Source organism: Oncorhynchus kisutch, unplaced genomic scaffold, assembly GCF_002021735.2.
Source record: "Oncorhynchus kisutch isolate 150728-3 unplaced genomic scaffold, Okis_V2 scaffold3667, whole genome shotgun sequence".
NCBI classification, from domain to species: Eukaryota; Metazoa; Chordata; class Actinopteri; order Salmoniformes; family Salmonidae; genus Oncorhynchus; species Oncorhynchus kisutch.
In genome coordinates, this window is record NW_022265612.1 from 25001 (window position 1) to 51894 (window position 26894).

Genomic DNA, 26894 nt, shown 5'->3' on the forward strand with positions numbered 1-26894 from the left:
TGAAGGGAAGGAGAGAAGGGATGAAGGGAAGGAGAGAAGGGAGAGATGAAGGGAAGGAGAGAAGGGAGGGATGAAGGGAAGGAGAGAAGGGAGAGATGAAGGGAATGAGAGAAGGGAGAGATGAAGGGAAGAAGAGAAGGGAGAGATGAAGGGAAGGAGAGAAGGGAGAGATGAAGGGAAGGAGAGAAGGGAGGGATGAAGGGAAGGAGAGAAGGGAGAGATGAAGGGAAGGAGAGGAGGGAGGGAGGGAGGGAGGGAGGGAGGGAGGGAGGGAGGGAGGGAGGGAGGGAGGGAGGGAGGGAGGGAGGGAGGGAGGGAGGGAGGGAGGGAGGGAGGGAGGGAGGGAGGGAGGGAGGAAGAGGGAGAGGGAGAGGGAGGAAGAGGGAGAGGGAGGAAGAGGGAGAGGGAGGATGGAGGGAGGAAGAGGGAGAGGGAGGAAGAGGGAGAGGGAGGATGAAGGGAGGGAGGGAGGAAGAGGGAGAGGGAGGATGAAGGGAGGGAGGGAGGGAGGGAGGGAGGGAGGGAGGGAGGGAGGGAGGGAGGGAGGGAGGGAGGGAGAGGGAGAGGGAGAGGGAGGGGAGGATGAAGAGAGGGAGAGATGAAGGAGGGAGGGAGAGAGGGAGGGGAGGAGGAAGGGAGGGGGAAAGGCACCGACAGCTGGTTTGGAACACCTGTCTGGCAGCCTCCGCAGGCGCTGTGGGCGAGACGTATCCCAAGATGCAGCAGGAGGCGAGGGCAAGGTCTGTGAGTCAGTGCCGTTGGGTAAAAGAGGCGCTTGGCACCTGTTGTGGCAACAGGATTACACAAGACCTTACAACGAGAGGAGAGGAGGAGTGGTGTGCCAGACGAGCTCTACTGGGCTTCAGCTCCACACAACGACACCTCCTCCCCGAGAGGCTGGGCTTCAGCTGCACACAACGACACCTCCTCCCAGAGAGGCTGAGGTCGGGCTGCACACGACGACACCTCCTCCCAGAGAGGCTGAGGTCGGGCTGCACACAACGACACCTCCTCCCAGAGAGGCTGAGGTCGGGCTGCACACAACGACACCTCCTCCCAGAGAGGCTGAGGTCGGGCTGCACACGACGACACCTCCTCCCAGAGAGGCTGAGGTCGGGCTGCACACGACGACACCTCCTCCCAGAGAGGCTGAGGTCGGGCTGCACACAACGACACCTCCTCCCAGAGAGGCTGAGGTCGGGCTGCACACAACGACACCTCCTCCCAGAGAGGCTGAGGTCGGGCTGCACACAACGACACCTCCTCCCAGAGAGGCTGAGGTCGGGCTGCACACAACGACACCTCCTCCCAGAGAGGCTGAGGTCGGGCTGCACACAACGACACCTCCTCCCAGAGAGGCTGAGGTCGGGCTGCACACAACGACACCTCCTCCCAGAGAGGCTGAGGTCGGGCTGCACACAACGACACCTCCTCCCAGAGAGGCTGAGGTCGGGCTGCACACAACGACACCTCCTCCCAGAGAGGCTGAGGTCGGGCTGCACACAACGACACCTCCTCCCAGAGAGGCTGAGGTCGGGCTGCAAACAACGACACCTCCTCCCAGAGAGGCTGAGGTCGGGCTGCACACAACGACACCTCCTCCCAGAGAGGCTGAGGTCGGGCTGCACACAACGACACCTCCTCCCAGAGAGGCTGAGGTCGGGCTGCACACAACGACACCTCCTCCCAGAGAGGCTGAGGTCGGGCTGCATCCCAAAACGCCATTTATGATCATTTAAAGACATTCAGGCTACATACGTTTCTAATAAAACAAATCAGATCCAGTTTCATCTGTCACACGCGCTAAAAGACGACGGGTCTTGACTTTACCATGAAATAGTTTCTGACGAGCATCTTTCCAACGATAAGAGTTAAAAATATAGAAAATACAATTAAAATAGTAACACAAGAGGAATAAAATACGCAGGTCGTCGCCGTGACTCTCGTCCAGGTCGTCGCCGTGACTCTCGTCCAGGTCGTCGCCGTGACTCTCGTCCAGGTCGTCGCCGTGACTCTCGTCCAGGTCGTCGCCGTGACTCTCGTCCAGGTCGACGTCGTGACTCTCGTCCAGGTTGACGTCTTGGTCGTCATGACTCTCGTCCAGGTTGACGTCTTGGTCGTCATGACTCTCGTCCAGGTCGTCGCCGTGACTCTCGTCCAGGTTGACGTCTTGGTCGTCATGACTCTCGTCCAGGTTGACGTCTTGGTCGTCATGACTCTCGTCCAGGTTGACGTCTTGGTCGTCATGACTCTCGTCCAGGTTGACGTCTTGGTCGTCATGACTCTCGTCCAGGTTGACGTCTTGGTCGTCATTACTCTCGTCCAGGTTGACGTCTTGGACGTCATGACTCTCGTCCAGGTTGACGTCTTGGTCGTCATGACTCTCGTCCAGGTTGACGTCTTGGTCGTCATGACTCTCGTCCAGGTTGACGTCTTGGTCGTCATGACTCTCGTCCAGGTTGACGTTTTGTCGTCATGACTCTCGTCCAGGTTGACGTTTTGTCGTCATGACTCGTCCAGGTTGACGTCATGACTCTCGTCCAGGTTGACCTTTTGTCGTGAAGCATGGTGGTGACAGCATCATGCTGTGGGCGACTGGGAGACTGGTCATGATGGAGGAAACCTGGCACCATCCCTACCGTGAAGCATGGTGGTGGCAGCATCATGCTGTGGGGAACTGGGAGACTGGTCATGATGGAGGTAAAGATGAAAGGAGCAAAGAACAGAGAGATCCTTAATGAAAACCTGCTCCAGTGCGCTCAGGACCTCAGACTGGGGTGAAGGTTCACCTTCCAACAGGACAACGACCCGAAGCACACAGCAAAGACAACGCAGGAGTGGCTTCGGGACAAGTCTCTGAATGTAAAGGGTCTGAATAATTATGTCAATGTGATATTTTGTATTAAATTCTTAATAAATTAGCAAAAGAATTCTAAAAACCTATTTTTACATTCATTATGAGTAATTGTGTGTAGATTGATGAGGGGGAAAAAATTATATTTAATCCATTTTAGAATAAGACTAATGTAACAAAATGTAGGAAAAAGTCAAGGGGTCTGAATACTTTCTGAACCCACTGTGAATCTACTTGAAAATCTGTGGCCAAACCTGAACACGGTTGCCTAGCAATGAACAACCGCCCATTTGACAGAGCTGGAAGAACGCTGCATTAACCAGGTGTGAAAACATCTCAAAGACTTGACCCAGAAAGAGGAAAATCGCTGCCGAATGTGTTTCCACAACGTATCGACCTCAGGGGTGTGAATACTTACGTAAAAACACTTCCTGTATTTCATGTTCGATAAATGTGCGAACATTTACCTAGAAATGTGTTTTCACTTTGTTGCTATGGTGTATAGATGGGGGTGAGATATTTTATTTTATTTTATTTAAGCCATTTTGAATGTAGGTTTTAAACACCAAAACGTGGAATAAGTCAAAGGGTCTGAATACTTCCAGAAGGGACAGGAAGTACCAGAACCAATTCATCAGTGGGACACATTCCTCCTCTCCCAGAAGGGACAGGAAGTACCAGAACCAATTCATCAGTGGGACACATTCCTCCTCTCCCAGAAGGGACAGGAAGTACCAGAACCAATTCATCAGTGGGACACATTCCTCCTCTCCCAGAAGGGACAGGAAGTACCAGAACCAATTCATCAGTGGGACACATTTCTCCTCTCCCAGAAGGGACAGGAAGTACCAGAACCAATTCAGTAGTGGGACACATTTCTCCTCTCCCAGAAGGGACAGGAAGTACCAGAACCAATTCAGTAGTGGGACATATTCCTCCTCTCCCAGAAGGGACAGGAAGTACCAGAACCAATTCATCAGTGGGACACATTTATCCTCTCCCAGAAGGGACAGGAAGTACCAGAACCAGCATGAAGGATTAGCTACATTACATTGTTGTTCATGAAGGATTAGCTACATTACATTGTTGTTCATGAAGGATTAGCTACATTACATTGTTGTTCATGAAGGATTAGCTACATTACCTTGTTGTTCATGAAGGAGTAGCTACATTACCTTGTTGTTCATGAAGGATATTCAACATTACCTTGTTGTTCATGAAGGATTAGCTACATTACATTGTTGTTCATGAAGGATTAACTACATTACCTTGTTGTTCATGAAGGAGTAGCTACATTACCTTGTTGTTCATGAAGGATATTCAACATTACCTTATTCATGAATGATTATACACATGACCTTGTTGTGCATGAAGGATTAGCTACATTACCTTGTTGTTCATGAAGGATATTCAACATTACCTTATCCATGAATGATTATACACATGACCTTGTTGTGCATGAAGGATTAGCTACATTACCTTGTTGTTCATGAAGGATTAGCTACATTACCTTGTTGTTCATGAAGGATTAGCTGCATTACCTTGTTGTTCATGAAGGATTAACTACATTACCTTGTTGTTCGTGAAGGATTAGCTACATGACCTTGTTGTGCATGAAGGATTAGCTACATTACCTTGTTGTTCATGGGGGATTAGCTACATTACCTTGTTGTTCATGAAGGATTAGCTACATTACCTTGTTGTTCATGAAGGCTTTGAGGCACTGGATGACTTTATGCTGGCTCTTCTTGTCAGGTTTATCCTGGCTACAGAGACAACAGACAGAGAGAGTAGCTTCTTGTCAGGTTTATCCTGGCTACAGAGAGAGTAGCTTCTTGTCAGGTTTATCCTGGCTACAGAGACAACAGACAGATAGAGTAGCTTCTTGTCAGGTTTATCCTGGCTACAGAGACAACAGACAGAGAGAGTCATCACTTGCTTTGGCAATGTTAACACATGTTTCCCAAGCCAATAAAGCCCCTTGAATTGAATTGAGAGTAGAGAGCGAGACAGAGGTAGGCAAGAGGTAGAGGGAGATAGAGGGAGGTAGAGGGAGGTAGAGAGAGGTAGAGAGAGGTAGAGGGAGGTAGAGGGAGGTAGAGGGAGGTAGATAGAGGTAGAGGGGGGTAGAGAGAGGTAGAGAGAGGTAGAGAGAGGTAGAGAGAGGTAGAGAGAGGTAGAGGGAGGTAGATAGAGGTAGAGGGGGTAGAGAGAGGTAGAGAGAGGTAGAGAGAGGTAGAGAGAGGTAGAGGGAGGTAGAGGGAGGTAGAGAGAGGTAGAGAGAGGTAGAGAGAGGTAGAGGGAGGTAGAGGGAGGTAGAGAGAGGTAGAGAGAGGTAGAGGGAGGTAGAGAGAGGTAGAGAGAGGTAGAGGGAGGTAGAGGGAGGTAGAGGGAGGTAGAGAGAGGTAGAGAGAGGTAGAGAGAGGTAGAGGGAGGTAGAGGGAGGTAGAGAGAGGTAGAGGGAGGTAGAGAGAGGTAGAGGGAGGTAGAGAGAGGTAGAGAGAGGTAGAGAGAGGTAGAGAGAGGTAGAGAGAGGTAGAGAGAGGTAGAGGGAGGTAGAGAGAGGTAGAGAGATGTAGAGGGAGGTAGAGAGAGGTAGAGAGAGGTAGAGAGAGGTAGAGAGAGGTAGAGAGAGGTAGAGGGAGGTAGAGAGATGTAGAGGGAGGTAGAGAGAGGTAGAGGGAGGTAGAGAGAGGTAGAGGGAGGTAGAGAGAGGTAGAGGGAGGTAGAGGGAGGTAGAGAGAGGTAGAGGGAGGTAGAGGGAGGTAGAGAGAGGTAGAGGGAGGTAGAGAGAGGTAGAGAGAGGTAGAGGGAGGTAGAGGGAGGTAGAGGGAGGTAGAGAGAGGTAGAGAGATGTAGAGGGAGGTAGAGAGAGGTAGAGAGAGGTAGAGAGAGGTAGAGAGAGGTAGAGAGAGGTAGAGAGATGTAGAGGGAGGTAGAGAGAGGTAGAGAGAGGTAGAGAGAGGTAGAGAGAGGTAGAGGGAGGTAGAGAGAGGTAGAGAGAGGTAGAGGGAGGTAGAGAGAGGTAGAGAGAGGTAGAGGGAGGTAGAGAGAGGTAGAGGGAGGTAGAGAGAGGTAGAGAGAGGTAGAGAGAGGTAGAGGGAGGTAGAGAGAGGTAGAGAGAGGTAGAGAGAGGTAGAGAGAGGTAGAGAGAGGTAGAGAGAGGTAGAGGGAGGTAGAGGGAGGTAGAGAGAGGTAGAGGGAGAGAGAGGTAGAGGGAGGTAGAGGGAGGTAGAGGGAGGTGTAGAAGGAGGGTGCAGGAGAGAGAGGAAGGGCGCAGGAGAGAGCACGAAGGCGGGAGAGAGTGTGCGTGGGAGAGAGAGAGAGGGAGAGACAGAGAGACAGAGAGAGAGAGGGAGGGAGAGAAATGGAGTAGAGATGAGATGAACATTTATATTGAACATGCGATGTTTCTACACTGAGTAAATGCAGTCAGTGTGTTTGCGCGTTCATCCGCCCGTGTGTGTGTGTGTGTTCATCTGCCCGTGTGTGTGCGTGTGTGTGAGCATACGGTGTGTGTGTGTGTGTGTGTGTGTGTGTGTGTGTGTGTGTGTGTGTGTGTGTGTGTGTGTGAGCATACGGTGTGTGTGTGTCCTTACTGTTTCTTGTGGAGCAGCTTCTCCAGAATGTCTAGCAGCAGTCCCAGACCCTCGTGGCCAAAACTCTGCACCCAGCTGGGGGAGAAGGAGAAACAGCTCATAAATAAATAAAACTATTTTTATCCAAAGTGGTCGTTAAAACTCATCTATTGGTCACTGGATGGACGAGACCAGAGGTTACTGTACCACCAATGAATTATGCTCTGCCCAGAGGACCCCTGATGTTCCCCCTCATGAGGATTTTACCAGGAACCCTACGGTCTCATGAGTCTTCAAGTACCCCCTGAGTACCCCCAGGGATCCTAGTACCCCCTGTAGATAGGCCAAGAACCCCCAGGGATCCTAGTACCCCTTAAAGATAGGCCCAGTAACCCCAAGGATCCTAGTACCCCATGTAGATAGGCCAAGTACCCCCAGGGATCATTGTACCCCCTGAGGATAGACCAAGTACCCCCAGGGATCCTAGTACCCCATGAGGATAGACCAAGTACCCCCAGGGATCCTAGCACCCCCTGAGGATAGCCTAAATAACCCCAGCGATCCTAGTACCCCATGAGGATAGACCAAGTACCCCCAGGGATCCTAGTACCCCCAGGGATCCGAGTACCCCTGCTTGGGAACAACTGGACTAGATGATAACTGTATCTGGTCATACTAGACTAGAGAGCTGGATCCATACTAGACTAGAGAGCTGGATCCATACTAGACTAGAGAGCTGGATCCATACTAGACTAGAGAGCTGGATCCATACTAGACTAGAGAGCTGGATCCATACTAGACTAGAGAGCTGGATCCATACGAGACTAGAGAGCTGGATCCATACGAGACTAGAGAGCTGGATCCATACGAGACTAGAGAGCTGGATCCATACGAGACTAGAGAGCTGGATCCATACGAGACTAGAGAGCTGGATCCATACGAGACTAGAGAGCTGGATCCATACGAGACTAGAGAGCTGGATCCATACGAGACTAGAGAGCTGGATCCATACGAGACTAGAGAGCTGGATCCATACTAGACTAGAGAGCTGGATCCATACTAGACTAGAGAGCTGGATCCATACTAGACTAGAGAGCTGGATCCATACTAGACTAGAGAGCTGGATCCATACGAGACTAGAGAGCTGGATCCATACGAGACTAGAGAGCTGGATCCATACGAGACTAGAGAGCTGGATCCATACGAGACTAGAGAGCTGGATCCATACGAGACTAGAGAGCTGGATCCATACTAGACTAGAGAGCTGGATCCATACTAGACTAGAGAGCTGGATCCATACTAGACTAGAGAGCTGGATCCATACTAGACTAGAGAGCTGGATCCATACTAGACTAGAGAGCTGGATCCATACTAGACTAGAGAGCTGGATCCATACTAGACTAGAGAGCTGGATCCATACTAGACTAGAGAGCTGGATCCATACTAGACTAGAGAGCTGGATCCATACTAGACTAGAGAGCTGGATCCATACTAGACTAGAGAGCTGGATCCATACTAGACTAGAGAGCTGGATCCATACTAGACTAGAGAGCTGGATCCATACTAGACTAGAGAGCTGGATCCATACTAGACTAGAGAGCTGGATCCATACTAGACTAGAGAGCTGGATCCATACTAGACTAGAGAGCTGGATCCATACTAGACTAGAGAGCTGGATCCATACTAGACTAGAGAGCTGGATCCATACTAGACTAGAGAGCTGGATCCATACGAGACTAGAGAGCTGGATCCATACTAGACTAGAGAGCTGGATCCATACTAGACTAGAGAGCTGGATCCACACTAGACTACAGAGCTGGATCCACACTAGACTACAGAGCTGGATCCACACTAGACTACAGAGCTGGATCCATACTAGACTAGAGAGCTGGATCCATACTAGACTAGAGAGCTGGATCCATACTAGACTAGAGAGCTGGAGCCATACTAGACTAGAGAGCTGGATCCATACTAGACTAGAGAGCTGGATCCATACTAGACTAGAGAGCTGGATCCATACTAGACTAGAGAGCTGGGACACCATGTTAAAAACGCGATGAAAGCCAAACGTCCCTGGAGTGGCTGGCCTGAGTGTGTTTTTATAACCTATTGAAAAACGTCAGCACATTCAGACAGGCGGAGGGAGAACTTCTCCCGACGGAACCGATTAGTCGAAACACTGAATGGACTAAAACACGCTGATCGGAGTCCATTTTAAAATCACATCTCCAAAAGAAAACCAACTAAAACCTCTCTCTCCTTTTAGCCCCTCAATCCCCCTGTGGGGCGACACGTCTAATAGTCATGATATTATATATAGTAATATATACTATATATATATATAATATACTTATAATATACTAATATATAATAGTAATGATATTCCCTAGTCTATAATCGAGGAGAAAATAGATGAATTCCCAAAGATGTTACTTCTCTAAGTTGTTTATTACACATAGCTTAGGCTGCTTGAGCGGGAATAGCATGTGTGATTCAGAGGGGTTTTCAGAGCTGAGGGGAGGACAAACAGGAAGTACAGACAGACAGACATAATCCTGCCTGCTAGGAGGCTGATCCATACTTCTTTCATGTCACTTTCAACTTCTCACAGAGGATTTTACCCCCGGCGCTTCAAACCTTCAACAACAAACGTGACGGTAGTGTGAGCGCTGTCCCTTTCAGACGTGATGGCACAGTGTGAGCGCTGTCCCTTTCAGACGTGACTGCAGTGTGAGCTCTGTCCCTTTCAGACATGACTGCAGTGTGAGCTCTGTCCCTTTCAGAAGTGACGGCACAGTGTGAGCTCTGTCCCTTTCAGACGTGACGGCAGTGTGAGCTCTGTCCCTTTCAGACGTGACGGCACAGTGTGAGCTCTATTCCCTTTCAGACGTGACGGCACAGTGTGAGCTCTGTCCCTTTCAGACGTGACGGCACAGTGTGAGCTCTGTCCCTTTCAGACGTGACGGCACAGTGTGAGCTCTGTCCCTTTCAGACGTGACGGCACAGTGTGAGCTCTGTCCCTTTCAGACGTGACGGCACAGTGTGAGCTCTGTCCCTTTCAGACGTGACTGCAGTGTGAGCTCTGTCCCTTTCAGACGTGACGGCAGTGTGAGCTCTGTCCCTTTCAGCCTCGGAGGCCTTCAAGTCTGATCCTGACAACCTAATATATGGAGAGCAGCGGCAATTATGTCCACAGAAATAGAATGGGGCTAGTTCTGGGTTCACACCTTTCAGAGAGACAGAGGAGAGGAGAGAGGAGAGAGGAGAGAGGAGAGAGGAGAGAGGAGAGAGGAGAGAGGAGAGAGGAGAGAGGAGAGAGGAGAGAGGAGAGAGGAGAGAGGAGAGAGGAGAGAGGAGAGAGGAGAGGAGAGGAGAGGAGAGGAGAGGAGAGGAGAGGAGAGGAGAGGAGAGGAGAGGAGAGGAGAGGAGAGAGGAGAGAGGAGAGAGGAGAGGAGAGGAGAGAGGAGAGAGGAGAGGACAGGAGAGGACAGGAGAGGAAAGAGGAGAGGAAAGAGGAGAGGAGACAGAGGACAGAGGACAGGACAGAACAGAGCAGAATGTGAATCTACATTTAATGACGCACATGAAGGAAAATACGCTAATTACAATATTGATGTTTCATTAAAAACAGAGGACTTCTGACATAACAGGAGGCGTTGAATTGTTTTATTTCCTCGGGCCCTGAATCAGGTCAAGGAGAAGGGCCAGTAATGGATAAATCAGCAGAGTGAAGGAACGAGTGTTGGAGGAACAGAATCAGCAGAGTGAAGGAACGAGTGTTGGAGGAACAGAATCAGCAGAATGAAGGAACGAGTGTTGGATAAATCAGCAGAGTGAAGGAACGACTGTTGGATAAATCAGCAGAATGAAGGAACGAGTGTCGGAGGAACAGAATCAGCAGAATGAAGGAACGAGTGTCGGAGGAACAGAATCAGCAGAGTGAAGGAACGAGTGTTGGAGGAACAGAATCAGCAGGGCGAAGGAACGAGTGTTGGAGGAACAGAATCAGCAGAATGAAGGAACGAGTGTTGGAGGAACAGAATCAGCAGGGCGAAGGAACGAGTGTTGGAGGAACAGAATCAGCAGAGTGAAGGAACGAGTGTTGGAGGAACAGAATCAGCAGAGTGAAGGAACGAGTGTTGGAGGAACAGAATCAGCAGAGTGAAGGAACGAGTGTCGGAGGAACAGAATCAGCAGGGTGAAGGAACGAGTGTTGGAGGAACAGAATCAGCAGAGTGAAGGAACGAGTGTTGGAGGAACAGAATCAGCAGAATGAAGGAACGAGTGTCGGAGGAACAGAATCAGCAGAATGAAGGAACGAGTGTTGGAGGAACAGAATCAGCAGAGTGAAGGAACGAGTGTCGGAGGAACAGAATCAGCAGAGTGAAGGAACGAGTGTTGGAGGAACAGAATCAGCAGGGTGAAGGAACGAGTGTTGGAGGAACAGAATCAGCAGAATGAAGGAACGAGTGTTGGAGGAACAGAATCAGCAGAATGAAGGAACGAGTGTTGGAGGAACAGAATCAGCAGAGTGAAGGAACGAGTGTTGGAGGAACAGAATCAGCAGAATGAAGGAACGAGTGTTGGAGGAACAGAATCAGCAGAATGAAGGAACGAGTGTTGGAGGAACAGAATCAGCAGGGCGAAGGAACGAGTGTTGGAGGAACAGAATCAGCAGAGTGAAGGAACGAGTGTTGGAGGAACAGAATCAGCAGAGTGAAGGAACGAGTGTTGGAGGAACAGAATCAGCAGAGTGAAGGAACGAGTGTCGGAGGAACAGAATCAGCAGGGTGAAGGAACGAGTGTTGGAGGAACAGAATCAGCAGAGTGAAGGAACGAGTGTTGGAGGAACAGAATCAGCAGAATGAAGGAACGAGTGTCGGAGGAACAGAATCAGCAGAATGAAGGAACGAGTGTTGGAGGAACAGAATCAGCAGAGTGAAGGAACGAGTGTCGGAGGAACAGAATCAGCAGAGTGAAGGAACGAGTGTTGGAGGAACAGAATCAGCAGGGTGAAGGAACGAGTGTTGGAGGAACAGAATCAGCAGAATGAAGGAACGAGTGTTGGAGGAACAGAATCAGCAGAATGAAGGAACGAGTGTTGGAGGAACAGAATCAGCAGAGTGAAGGAACGAGTGTTGGAGGAACAGAATCAGCAGAATGAAGGGAACGAGTGTTGGAGGAAACAGAATCAGCAGAGTGAAGGAACGAGTGTTGGAGGAACAGAATCAGCAGAATGAAGGAACGAGTGTTGGAGGAACAGAATCAGCAGGGTGAAGGAACGAGTGTCGGAGGAACAGAATCAGCAGAGTGAAGGAATGAGTGTTGGAGGAATCAGCAGCAGACACTTTACTCTCCCTGCAACGAGGAGGATTCTGATCTCCATCCCTCCCTCTATCATCAGCCTCTCCTTCTACCTACCCCCCCAGAGGGAGGGCCATCAGCCTCTCCTTCCACCTACCCCCCCCAGAGGGAGGGTCATCAGCCTCTCCTTCTACCTACCCCCCAGAGGGAGGGCCATCAGCCTCTCCTTCCACCTATCCCCCCAGAGGGAGGGCCATCAGCCTCTCCTTCCACCCCCCACCCCCCCCAGAGGAGGGCCATCAGCCTCTCCTTCCACCTACCCCCCCCCCCCCCGAGGGCCACCAGCCCCTCCTTCCACCCCCCCCCCCCCCCCCACAGAGGGCATCAACCTCTCCTTCCACCCCCCCCCCCAGAGGGCCATCAACCTCTCCTTCCATCCCCCACCCCCCAGAGGGCCATCAGCCTCTCCTTCCATCCCCCACCCCCCAGAGGGCCATCAGCCTCTCCTTCCACCCACCCCCCCCAGAGGGCCATCAACCTCTCCTTCCATCCCCCACCCCAGAGGGCCATCAACCTCTCCTTCCATCCCCCACCCCCCAAAGGGCCATCAAGCCTCTCCTTCCACCCCCCCCCCCAGAGGGCCATCAACCTCTCCTCCATCCCCCACTCCCCAGAGGCCATCAACCTCTCCTTCCATCCCCCACCCCCCAGAGGGCCATCAGCCTCTCCTTCCATCCCCCACCCCCAGAGGGCCATCAACCTCTCCTTCCACCCCCCCCCCCCCCAGAGGGCCATCAACCTCTCCTTCCATCCCCACCCCCCCAGAGGGCCATCAACCTCTCCTTCCATCCCCCACCCCCCAGAGGGCCATCAGCCTCTCCTTCCACCCCCCCCCCCCCCCCCCCAGAGGGCCATCAACCTCTCCTTCCATCCCCCACCCCCCAGAGGGCCATCAACCTCTCCTTCCATCCCCCACCCCCCAAAGGGCCATCAGCCTCTCCTTCCACCCCCCCCCCCCCCAGAGGGCCATCAACCTCTCCTTCCATCCCCCACTCCCCAGAGGGCCATCAACCTCTCCTTCCATCCCCCACCCCCAGAGGGCCATCAGCCTCTCCTTCCATCCCCCACCCCCAGAGGGCCATCAGCCTCTCCTTCCATCCCCCCCCCCCCCCCCCCAGATGGAGGGATTGAAACAATAAGCACATCAGCCATAAAGGAATAAAGAATCAATGATTAATACCATCATTAATACTCTCACCATACCATCAATCAATGATCAATACCATCATTAATACTCTCACCATACCATCAATCAATGATCAATACCATCATTAATACTCTCACCATTCCATCAATCAATGATCAATACCATCATTAATACTCTCACCATACCATCAATCAATGATCAATACCATCATTAATACTCTCACCATACCATCAATCAATGATTAATACCATCATTAATACTCTCACCATACCATCAATCAATGATCAATACCATCATTAATACTCTCATCATACCATCAATCAATGATTAATACCATCATTATACTCTCACCATACCATCATACCATCAATCAATGATCAATACCATCATTAATACTCTCACCCATACCATCATACCATCAATCAATGATTAATACCATCATTTATAATCTCACCATACCATCATACCATCAATCAATGATCAATACCATCATTAATACTCTCACCATAACCATCATACTATCAATCAATGATCAATACCATCATTAATACTCTCACCATACCATCATACTATCAATCAATGAGTAATACCATCATTAATACTCATTCAACACAGACCCCAGACCTGTCTCATTCAGCACAGACCCCAGACCTGTCTCATTCAGCACAGACCCCAGACCTGTCTCATTCAGCACAGACCCCAGACCTGTCTCATTCAAACACAGACCCCCAGACCTGTCTCATTCAACACAGACCCCAGACCTGTCTCATTCACCACAGACCCCAGACCTGTCTCATTCAACACAGACCCCAGACCTGTCTCATTCAAACACAGACCCCAGACCTGTCTCATTCACCACAGACCCCAGACCTGTCTCATTCACCACAGACCCCAGACCTGTCTCATTCACCAAGACCCCAGACCTGTCTCATTCAACACAGACCCCAGACCTGTCTCATTTCAACACAGACCCCAGACCTGTCTCATTCAACACAGACCCCAGACCTGTCTCATTCAGCACAGACCCCAGACCTGTCTCATTCAGCACAGACCCCAGACCTGTCTCATTCAACACAGACCCCAGACCTGTCTCATTCAACACAGACCCAGACCTGTCTCATTCAACACAGACCCCAGACCTGTCTCATTCAACACAGACCCCAGACCTGTCTCATTCAGCACAGACCCCAGACCTGTCTCATTAACATTCACCACAGAACCCAGACTGTCTCATTCAACACAGACCCCAGACCTCTCTCATTCAACACAGACCCCAGACCTGTCTCATTCAACACAGACCCCCAGACCTGTCTCATTCAAACACAGACCCCAGACCTGTCTCATTCACACAGACCCAACCTGTCTCATTCAACCCAGACCCCAGACCTGTCTCATTCAACCAGACCCCAGACCTGTCTCATTCAGCACAGACCCAGACCTGTCTCATTCAACACAGACCTCCAGACCTGTCTCATTCAACACAGACCCCAGACCTGTCTCATTCAACCACAGACCCCAGACCTGTCTCATTCAACACAGACCCCAGACCTGTCTCATTCAGCACAGACCCCAGACCTGTCTCATTCAACACAGACCCCAGACCTGTCTCATTCAACACAGACCCCAGACCTGTCTCATTCAACACAGACCCCAGACCTGTCTCATTCAACACAGACCCCAGACCTGTCTCATTCAACACAGACCCCAGACCTGTCTCATTCAACACAGACCCCAGACCTGTCTCATTCAACACAGACCCAGACCGGTCTCATTCAAACACAGACCCAGACCTGTCTCATTCAACACAGACCCCAGACCTGTCTCATTCAACACAGACCCCAGACCTGTCCTCATTCAACACAGACCCCAGACCTGTCTCATTCAACACAGACTCCAGACCGGTCTCATTCAACACAGGACCCCCAGACCTGTCTCATTAACATTCAACACAGACCCCAGACCTGTCTCATTCAACACAGACCCCAGACCTGCATCTCACCACATCTCAATTAAATATATATTTTGATATAGGTGACACTCAGTGGAGAGGTGTGTCTGTCTCTTAGTGTGTGTGTGTGTGTGTGTGTGTGTGTGTGTGTGTGTGTGTGTGTGTGTGTGTGTGTGTGTGTGTGTGTATATATATGTGTGTATATGTGTGTGTGTGTGTGTGTGTGTGTGTGTGTGTGTGTGTGTGTGTGTGTGTGTGTATATATATGTGTGTGTGTGTGTGTGACACGGTGGCGCTGATGGTGGCGCTGATGAAGACGGGGATGGCTGATGCCTGACAGGCTCCGCCCCCCGCGCCGTGGTTGAGGAATGGGCCTCAGACGTCCAGGGAAGAACATTACATTTAGCCCCCCAATTCTACCCCGGTGTTGTGGCCCCGTGCCAACCGGGATATTGAGCGGGCAGGGTCGGGGGTCGCTTGGTTCTCATCCTCAGCAGGTGAGACTGACTTGGGAAGCTGGTATCTACTGACTTGGGAAGCTATGATCTACTGACTTGGGAAGCTATATCTACTGACTTGGGAAGCTGGTATCTACTGACTTAGGAAGCTGGTATCTACTGACTTAGGAAGCTATGTATCTACTGACTTGGGAAGCTGGTATCTACTGACTTGGGAAGCTGTATCTACTGACTTGGAAGCTGGTATCTACTGACTGGGAAGCTGGTATCTACTGACTTAGGAAGCTATGATCTACTGACTTGGGAGCTGGTATCTACTGACTTGGGAAGCTGGTATCTACTGACTTAGGAAGCTATGATCTACTGACTTGGGAGCTGGTATCTACTGACTTAGGAAGCTATGATCTACTGACTTGGGAAGCTGGTATCTACTGACTTGGAAGCTATGATCTACTGACTTGGGAAGCTGGTATCTACTGACTTGGGAAGCTGGTATCTACTGACTTGGGAAGCTGGTATCTACTGACTTGGGAAGCTATGATCTACTGACTGGGAAGCTGGTATCTACTGACTTGGGAAGCTGGTATCTACTGACTTGGGAAGCTGTATCTACTGACTTGGAGAGCTGGTATCTACTGACTTGGAAGCTATGATCTACTGACTTGGAAGCTGGTATCTACTGACTTAGGAAGCTATGATCTACTGACTTGGGAAGCTGGTATCTACTGACTTGGGAAGCTGGTATCTACTGACTTAGGAAGCTGATCTACTGACTTGGAAGCTGGTATCTACTGACTTGGAAGCTATGATCTACTGACTTGGGAAGCTGGTATCTACTGACTTGGAAGCTATGATCTACTGACTTGACAGCTATGATCTACTGACTTGGGAAGCTGGTATCTACTGACTTGGGAAGCTGTATCTACTGACTTAGGAAGCTATGATCTACTGACTTGGGAAGCTGGTATCTACTGACTTGGGAGCTATATCTACTGACTTGGGAAGCTGGTATCTACTGACTTGGGAAGCTGGTATCTACTGACTTGGGAAGCTGGTATCTACTGACTTGGAAGCTGGTATCTACTGACTTGGGAAGCTATGATCTACTGACTTGGGAAGCTGGTATCTACTGACTTGGAAAGCTATGATCTACTGACTTGGGAAGCTGGTATCTACTGACTTGGGAAGGTATCTACTGACTTGGAAGCTGGTATCTACTGACTTAGGAAGCTATGATCTACTGACTTGGGAAGCTGGTATCTACTGACTTGGGAAGCTGGTATCTACTGACTTGGGAAGCTGGTATCTACTGACTTGGGAAGCTATGATCTACTGACTTGGGAAGCTGGTATCTACTGACTTGGAAGCTGGTATCTACTGACTTGGGAAGCTGTATCTACTGACTTGGGAAGCTGGTATCTACTGACTTGGGAAGCTGGTATCTACTGACTTGGAAGCTGGTATCTACTGACTTGGGAAGTGGTATCTACTGACTTGGGAAGCTGGTATCTACTGACTTGGGATCTACTGACTTGGGAAGCTGGTATCTACTGACTTGGGAAGCTATGATCTACTGACTTGGGAAGCTGGTATCTACTGACTTGACAAGCTATGATCTACTGACTTGGGAAGCTGGTATCTACTGACTTGGGAAGCTGGTATCTACTGACTTGGGAAGCTATGATCTACTGACTTGGGAAGCTGGTATCTACTGACTTGGGAAGCTGGTATCTACTGACTTGGAAGCTGGTATCTACTGACTTGGGAAGCTGGTATCTACTGACTTGGGAAGCTATGATCTACTGACTTGGGAAGCTATGATCTACTGACTTGGGAAGCTATGATCTACTGACTTGGGAAGCTGGTATCTACTGACTTGGGAAGCTGGTATCTACTGACTTGGGAAGCTATATCTACTGACTTAGGAAGCTGGATCTACTGACTTGGGAAGCTGGTATCTACTGACTTAGGAAGCTATGATCTACTGACTTGGGAATGGTATCTACTGACTTGGGAAGCTGGTATCTACTGACTTGGGAAGCTGGTATCTACTGACTTAGGAAGCTATGATCTACTGACTTGGGAAGCTGGTATCTACTGACTTGGGAAGCTGGTATCTACTGACTTGGGAAGCTGGTATCTACTGACTTGGGAAGCTGGTATCTACTGACTTGGAAGCTATGATCTACTGACTTGGGAAGCTGGTATCTACTGACTTGGGAAGCTGGTATCTACTGACTTAGGAAGCTATGATCTACTGACTTGGGAAGCTGGTATCTACTGACTTAGGAAGCTATGATCTACTGACTTGGGAAGCTGGTATCTACTGACTTGGAAGCTATGATCTACTGACTTGGGAAGCTGGTATCTACTGACTTGGGAAGCTGTTATCTACTGACTTGGGAAGCTGGTATCTACTGACTTGGGAAGCTATGATCTACTGACTTGGGAAGCTGGTATCTACTACTGACTTGGGAAGCTGGTATCTACTGACTTGGAAGCTGGTATCTACTGACTTAGGAAGCTATGATCTACTGACTTGGGAAGCTGGTATCTACTGACTTGGGAAGCTATGATCTACTGACTTGGGAAGCTGGTATCTACTGACTTGACAAGCTATGATCTACTGACTTGGGAAGCTGGTATCTACTGACTTAGGAAGCTATGATCTACTGACTTGGGAAGCTGGTATCTACTGACTTAGGAAGCTGGTATCTACTGACTTAGGAAGCTATGATCTACTGACTTGGGAAGCTGGTATCTACTGACTTGGGAAGCTATGATCTACTGACTTGGGAAGCTGGTATCTACTGACTTGGAAGCTATGATCTACTGACTTGACAAGCTATGATCTACTGACTTGGAAGCTGGTATCTACTGACTTGGGAAGCTGGTATCTACTGACTTAGGAGCTAGATGATCCTGACTTGGGAAGCTATGATCTACTGACTTGGGAAGCTGGTATCTACTGACTTGGGAAGCTGGTATCTACTGACTTGGGAAGCTGGTATCTACTGACTTGGGAAGCTGGTATCTACTGACTTGGGAAGCTGGTATCTACTGACTTAGGAAGCTATGATCTACTGACTTGGGAAGCTGGTATCTACTGACTTGGGAAGCTATATCTACTGACTTGGGAAGCTGTATCTACTGACTTGGGAAGCTGGTATCTACTGACTTGGGAGCTGGTATCTACTGACTTAGGAAGCTATGATCTACTGACTTGGGAAGCTGGTATCTACTGACTTGGGAAGCTGGTATCTACTGACTTGGAAGCTGGTATCTACTGACTTGGAAGCTATGATCTACTGACTTGGGAAGCTGGTATCTACTGACTTGGGAAGCTGTGATCTACTGACTTGGGAAGCTGGTATCTACTGACTTGGGAAGCTGTATCTACTGACTTAGGAAGCTATGATCTACTGACTTGGGAAGCTGGTATCTACTGACTTGGGAAGCTGGTATCTACTGACTGGGAAGCTGGTATCTACTGACTTGGGAAGCTATGATCTACTGACTTGGGAAGCTGGTATCTACTGACTTGGGAAGCTGGATCTACTGACTTGGGAAGCTATGATCTACTGACTTGGGAAGCTGGTATCTACTGACTGGGAAGCTGGTATCTACTGACTTGGAAGCTGGTATCTACTGACTTGGGAAGCTATGATCTACTGACTTGGGAAGCTGGTATCTACTGACTTGGAAGCTGGTATCTACTGACTTGGAAGCTATATCTACTGACTTGGGAAGCTGGTATCTACTGACTTGGGAAGCTGGTATCTACTGACTTGGGAAGCTGGTATCTACTGACTTGGGAAGCTGGTATCTACTGACTTGGGAAGCTATGATCTACTGACTTGGGAAGCTGGTATCTACTGACTTGGAAGCTGGTATCTACTGACTTAGGAAGCTATGATCTACTGACTTGGGAGCTGGTATCTACTGACTTGGAAGCTATGATCTACTGACTTGGAAGCTGGTATCTACTACTGACTTGGGAAGCTATGTATCTACTGACTTGGGAAGCTGGTATCTACTGACTTGGGAAGCTGGTATCTACTTGACTTGGGAAGCTGGTATCTACTGACTTGGAAGCTATGATCTACTGACTTGGGAAGCTGGTATCTACTGACTTGGGAAGCTGGTATCTACTGACTTAGGAAGCTATGATCTACTGACTTGGGAAGCTGGTATCTACTGACTTGGAAGCTATGATCTACTGACTTGGGAAGCTGGTATCTACTGACTTGACAAGCTATGATCTACTGACTTGGGAAGCTGGTATCTACTGACTTAGGGAAGCTATGATCTACTGACTTGGGAAGCTGGTATCTACTGACTTAGGAAGCTGGTATCTACTGACTTAGGAAGCTATGATCTACTGACTTGGGAAGCTGGTATCTACTGACTTGGGAAGCTATGATCTACTGACTTGGGAAGCTGGTATCTACTGACTTGGGAAGCTATGATCTACTGACTTGGGAAGCTATGATCTACTGACTTGGGAAGCTGGTATCTACTGACTTGGGAAGCTGGTATCTACTGACTTAGGAAGCTATGATCTACTGACTTGGAAGCTATGATCTACTGACTTGGGAAGCTGATATCTACTGACTTGGAAGCTGGTATCTACTGACTTGGGAAGCTGTTATCTACTGACTTGGGAAGCGGTATCTACTGACTTGGGAAGCTGGTATCTACTGACTTAGGAAGCTATGATCTACTGACTTGGGAAGCTGGTATCTACTGACTTGGGAAGCTATGATCTACTGACTTGGGAAGCTGGTATCTACTGACTTGGGAAGCTGGTATCTACTGACTTGGGAAGCTATGATCTACTGACTTGGGAAGCTGGTATCTACTGACTTGGGAAGCTGGTATCTACTGACTTGGGAAGCTGATCTACTGACTGGGAAGCTGGATCTACTGACTTAGGAAGCTGGTATCTACTGACTTGGGAAGCTGGTATCTACTGACTTGGGAATCTATCTGACTTGGGAAGCTGGTATCTACTGACTTGGGAAGCTATGATCTATGACTTGGGAAGCTGGTATCTACTGACTTGGGAAGCTATGATCTACTGACTTGGGAAGCTGGTATCTACTGACTTGGGAAGCTGGTATCTACTGACTTGGAAGCTATGATCTACTGACTTGGGAAGCTGTATCTACTGACTTGGGAAGCTGGTATCTACTGACTTGGGAAGCTGGTATCTACTGACTTGGAAGCTGTATCTACTGACTTGGAAGCTATGATCTACTGACTTGGGAGCTATGATCTACTGACTTGGGAAGCTGATCTACTGACTTGGGAAGCTGGTATCTACTGACTTGGGAAGCTGTATCTACTGACTTGGAAGCTATGATCTACTGACTTAGGAAGCTATGATCTACTGACTTGGGAAGCTGGTATCTACTGACTTAGGAAGCTATGATCTACTGACTTGGGAAGCTGGTATCTACTGACTTGGGAAGCTGGTATCTACTGACTTGGGAAGCTGGTATCTACTGACTTAGGAAGCTATGATCTACTGACTTGGGAAGCTGGTATCTACTGACTTGGGAAGCTGGTATCTACTGACTTGGGAAGCTGGTATCTACTGACTTGGGAAGCTGGTATCTACTGAAGGAAGCTATGATCTACTGACTTGGGAAGCTGGTATCTACTGACTTGGGAAGCTGGTATCTACTGACTTAGGAAGCTATGATCTACTGACTTGGGAAGCTGGTATCTACTGACTTAGGAAGCTATGATCTACTGACTTGGGAAGCTGGTATCTACTGACTTGGGAGCTATGATCTACTGACTTGGGAAGCTGGTATCTACTGACTTGGGAAGCTGTTATCTACTGACTTGGGAAGCTGGTATCTACTGACTTAGGAAGCTATGATCTACTGACTTGGGAAGCTGGTATCTACTGACTTGGGAAGCTATCTACTGACTTGGGAAGCTGGTATCTACTGACTTAGGAAGCTATGATCTACTGACTTGGGAAGCTGGTATCTACTGACTTGGGAAGCTATGATCTACTGACTTGGGAAGCTGGTATCTACTGACTTGACAAGCTATGATCTACTGACTTGGGAAGCTGGTATCTACTGACTTAGGAAGCTATGATCTACTGACTTGGGAAGCTGGTATCTACTGACTTGGGAAGCTGGTATCTACTGACTTAGGAAGCTATGATCTACTGACTTGGGAAGCTGGTATCTACTGACTTGGGAAGCTATGATCTACTGACTTGGAAGCTGGTATCTCTACTGACTTGGGAAGCTATGATCTACTGACTTGACAAGATGATCTACTGACTTGGGAAGCTGGTATCTACTGACTTGGGAAGCTGGTATCTACTGACTTAGGAAGCTATGATCTACTGACTTGGGAAGCTATGATCTACTGACTTGGGAAGCTGATATCTACTGACTTGGGAAGCTGGTATCTACTGACTTGGGAAGCTGTTATCTACTGACTTGGAAGCTGGTATCTACTGACTTGGGAAGCTGGTATCTACTGACTTAGGAAGCTATGATCTACTGACTTGGGAAGCTGGTATCTACTGACTTGGGAAGCTATGATCTACTGACTTGGGAAGCTGGTATCTACTGACTTGGGAAGCTGGTATCTACTGACTTGGGAAGCTGGTATCTACTGACTTAGGAAGCTATGATCTACTGACTTGGGAAGCTGGTATCTACTGACTTGGGAAGCTGGTATCTACTGACTTTGGAAGCTGGTATCTACTACTGACTTGACAAGCTATGATCTACTGACTTGGGAAGCTGGTATCTACTGACTTGGGAAGCTGTTATCTACTGACTTGGGAAGCTGGTATCTACTGACTTGGGAAGCTGGTATCTACTGACTTAGGAAGCTATGATCTACTGACTTGGGAAGCTGGTATCTACTGACTTGGGAAGCTGGTATCTACTGACTTGGAAGCTGATCTACTGACTTGGGAAGCTATGATCTACTGACTTGGGAAGCTGGTATCTACTGACTTGGAAGCTGGTATCTACTGACTTGGGAAGCTGGTATCTACTGACTTAGGAAGCTATGATCTACTGACTTGGGAAGCTGGTATCTACTGACTTGGGAAGCTGGTATCTACTGACTTGGGAAGCTGGTATCTACTGACTTGGGAAGCTATGATCTACTGACTTGGGAAGCTGGTATCTACTGACTTGGGAAGCTGGTATCTACTGACTTGGGAAGCTGGTATCTACTGACTTGGGAAGCTGGTATCTACTGACTTGGGAAGCTGGTATCTACTGACTTGGGAAGCTGGTATCTACTGACTTAGGAAGTGGTATCTACTGACTTGGAAGCTGTATCTACTGAAGCTGGGATCTACTGACTTGGGAAGCTGGTATCTACTGACTTACAAGCTATGATCTACTGACTTGGGAAGCTGGTATCTACTGACTTGGAAGCTATGATCTACTGACTTGGGAAGCTGGTATCTACTGACTTGGGAAGCTGGTATCTACTGACTTGGGAAGCTATGATCTACTACTGACTTGGGAAGCTGGTATCTACTGACTTGGGAAGCTGGTATCTACTGACTTAGGAAGCTGGTATCTACTGACTTGGGAAGCTGTTATCTACTGACTTGGAAGCTATGATATACTGACTTGGGAAGCTATGATCTACTGACTTGGGAAGCTATGATCTACTGACTTGGGAAGCTGGTATCTACTGACTTGGGAAGCTGGTATCTACTGACTTAGGAAGCTATGATCTACTGACTTAGGAATAAGATCTACTGACTTGGGAAGCTGGTATCTACTGACTTAGGAAGCTATGATCTACTGACTTGGGAAGCTGTTATCTACTGACTTGGGAAGCTGGTATCTACTGACTTAGGAAGCTGGTATCTACTGACTTAGGAAGCTATGATCTACTGACTTGGGAAGCTGGTATCTACTGACTTGGGAAGCTGGTATCTACTGACTTGGGAAGCTGGTATCTACTGACTTGGGAAGCTGGTATCTACTGACTTAGGAAGCTATGATCTACTGACTTGGTAAGCTGGTATCTACTGACTTGGGAAGCTGGTATCTACTGACTTAGGAAGCTATGATCTACTGACTTGGGAAGCTGGTATCTACTGACTTAGGAAGCTATGATCTACTGACTTGGGAAGCTGGTATCTACTGACTTGGAAGCTATGATCTACTGACTTGGGAAGCTGGTATCTACTGACTTGGGAAGCTGTTATCTACTGACTTGGGAAGCTGGTATCTACTGACTTAGGAAGCTATGATCTACTGACTTGGGAAGCTGGTATCTACTCTACTGACTTGGGAAGCTGGTATCTACTGACTTGGGAAGCTGGTATCTACTGACTTGGAAGCTATGATCTACTGACTTGGGAAGCTGGTATCTACTGACTTGGAAGCTATGATCTACTGACTTGGGAAGCTGTATCTACTGACTTGACAAGCTATGATCTACTGACTTGGGAAGCTGGTATCTACTGACTTAGGAAGCTATGATCTACTGACTTGGGAAGCTGGTATCTACTGACTTAGGAAGCTGGTATCTACTGACTTAGGAAGCTATGATCTACTGACTTGGGAAGCTGGTATCTACTGACTTGGAAGCTATATCTACTGACTTGGGAAGCTGGTATCTACTGACTTGGGAAGCTATGATCTACTGACTTGACAAGCTATGATCTACTGACTTGGGAAGCTGGTATCTACTGACTTGGGAAGCTGATCTACTGACTTAGGAAGCTATATCTACTGACTTAGGAAGCTATGATCTACTGACTTGGAAGCTGGTATCTACTGACTTGGGAAGCTGGTATCTACTGACTTGGGAAGCTGTTATCTACTGACTTGGGAAGCTGGTATCTACTGACTTGGGAAGCTGGTATCTACTGACTTAGGAAGCTATGATCTACTGACTTGGGAAGCTGGTATCTACTGACTTGGGAAGCTATGATCTACTGACTTGGAAGCTGGTATCTACTGACTTGGGAAGCTGGTATCTACTGACTTGGGAAGCTGGTATCTACTGACTTGGAAGCTATGATCTACTGACTTGGGAAGCTGGTATCTACTGACTTGGAAGCTGGTATCTACTGACTTGGAAGCTATGATCTACTGACTTGGGAAGCTGGTATCTACTGACTTGGGAAGCTATGATCTACTGACTTGGAAGCTGGTATCTACTGACTTGGGAGCTGGTATCTACTGACTTGGGAAGCTGGTATCTACTGACTTAGGAAGCTATGATCTACTGACTTGGGAAGCTGGTATCTACTGACTTGGGAAGCTGTATCTACTGACTTAGGAAGCTATGATCTACTGACTTGGGAGCTGGTATCTACTGACTTGGGAAGCTATGATCTACTGACTTGGGAAGCTGGATCTACTGACTTGGGAAGCTATGATCTACTGACTTGGAAGCTGGTATCTACTGACTTGGGAAGCTGTATCTACTGACTTGGAAGCTGGTATCTACTGACTTGGGAAGCTATGATCTACTGACTTGGGAAGCTGGTATCTACTGACTTGGAAGCTGGTATCTACTGACTTGGGAAGCTGGTATCTACTGACTTGGGAAGCTGGTATCTACTGACTTGGGAAGCTGGTATCTACTGACTTGGGAAGCTGGTATCTACTGACTTGGGAAGCTGGTATCTACTGACTTAGGAAGCTATGATCTACTGACTTGGAAGCTGGTATCTACTGACTTGGGAAGCTATGATCTACTGACTTGGGAAGCTGGTATCTACTGACTTGGGAAGCTATGATCTACTGACTTGGGAAGCTGGTATCTACTGACTTAGGAAGCTATGATCTACTGACTTGGGAAGCTGGTATCTACTGACTTGGAAGCTGGTATCTACTGACTTAGGAAGCTATATCTACTGACTTGGAAGCTGGTATCTACTGACTTGGGAAGCTATGATCTACTGACTTGGGAAGCTGGTATCTACTGACTTGGGAAGCTATGATCTACTGACTTGACAAGCTATGATCTACTGACTTGGGAAGCTGGTATCTACTGACTTGGAAGCTGGTATCTACTGACTTAGGAAGCTATGATCTACTGACTTGGGAAGCTGATCTACTGACTTGGGAAGCTGATATCTACTGACTTGGGAAGCTGGTATCTACTGACTTGGAAGCTGTTATCTACTGACTTGGGAAGCTGGTATCTACTGACTTGGGAAGCTGGTATCTACTGACTTAGGAAGCTATGATCTACTGACTTGGGAAGCTGGTATCTACTGACTTGGAAGCTATGATCTACTGACTTGGGAAGCTGGTATCTACTGACTTGGGAAGCTGGTATCTACTGACTTGGAAGCTGGTATCTACTGACTTAGGAAGCTATGATCTACTGACTTGGGAAGCTGGTATCTACTGACTTGGGAAGCTGGTATCTACTGACTTTGGAAGCTGGTATCTACTGACTTACAAGCTATGATCTACTGACTTGGGAAGCTTGTATCTACTGACTTGGGAAGCTGTTATTACTGACTTGGGAAGCTGGTATCTACTGACTTGGGAAGCTGGTATCTACTGACTTAGGAAGCTATGATCTACTGACTTGGAAGCTGGTATCTACTGACTTGGGAAGCTGGTATCTACTGACTTGGGAAGCTATGATCTACTGACTTAGGAAGCTATGATCTACTGACTTGGGAAGCTGGTATCTACTGACTTAGGAAGCTATGATCTACTGACTTGGAAGCTGGTATCTACTGACTTGGGAAGCTGGTATCTACTGACTTAGGAAGCTATGATCTACTGACTTGGGAAGCTGGTATCTACTGACTTGGAAGCTGGTATCTACTGACTTGGGAAGCTATATCTACTGACTTGGGAAGCTGGATCTACTGACTTGGGAAGCTGGTATCTACTGACTTAGGAAGCTATGATCTACTGACTTGGGAAGCTGGTATCTACTGACTTGGGAAGCTGTATCTACTGACTTGGGAAGCTGGTATCTACTGACTTGGGAAGCTGGTATCTACTGACTTGGGAAGCTATGATCTACTGACTTGGAAGCTGGTATCTACTGACTTGGGAAGCTGGTATCTACTGACTTAGGAAGCTATATCTACTGACTTGGGAAGCTGGTATCTACTGACTTGGAAGCTATGATCTACTGACTTGGGAAGCTGGTATCTACTGACTTGGGAAGCTGGTATCTACTGACTTGGAAGCTGGTATCTACTGACTTAGGAAGCTATGATCTACTGACTTGGGAAGCTGGTCTACTGACTTGGGAAGCTATGATCTACTGACTTGGAAGCTGGTATCTACTGACTTGAAGCTATGATCTACTGACTTGGGAAGCTGGTATCTACTGACTTAGGAAGCTATGATCTACTGACTTGGGAAGCTGGTATCTACTGACTTGGGAAGCTGGTATCTACTGACTTGGAAGCTATGATCTACTGACTTGGGAAGCTGGTATCTACTGACTTGGGAAGCTATGATCTACTGACTTGGGAAGCTGGTATCTACTGACTTGGGAAGCTATGATCTACTGACTTGACAAGCTATGATCTACTGACTTGGAA

At 48.3% G+C, this 26894-nt stretch overlaps 1 protein-coding gene across 2 annotated transcripts in view; it reads right to left on the minus strand.

The window, feature by feature from the left end:
• The window catches only part of diaph3 (diaphanous-related formin 3), a 228149-nt gene that overhangs the window by 22429 nt on the left and 178826 nt on the right, over nucleotides 1–26894 (minus strand). For both annotated transcript variants that reach the window (XM_031820806.1, XM_031820805.1), the window contains 2 exons: nucleotides 6454–6528; nucleotides 4551–4620 (listed from right to left, as the gene is read on the minus strand). In XM_031820806.1, the coding sequence (XP_031676666.1) occupies nucleotides 4551–4620; nucleotides 6454–6528 (145 nt within the window). The remainder of the gene's footprint in view (nucleotides 1–4550; nucleotides 4621–6453; nucleotides 6529–26894) is intronic.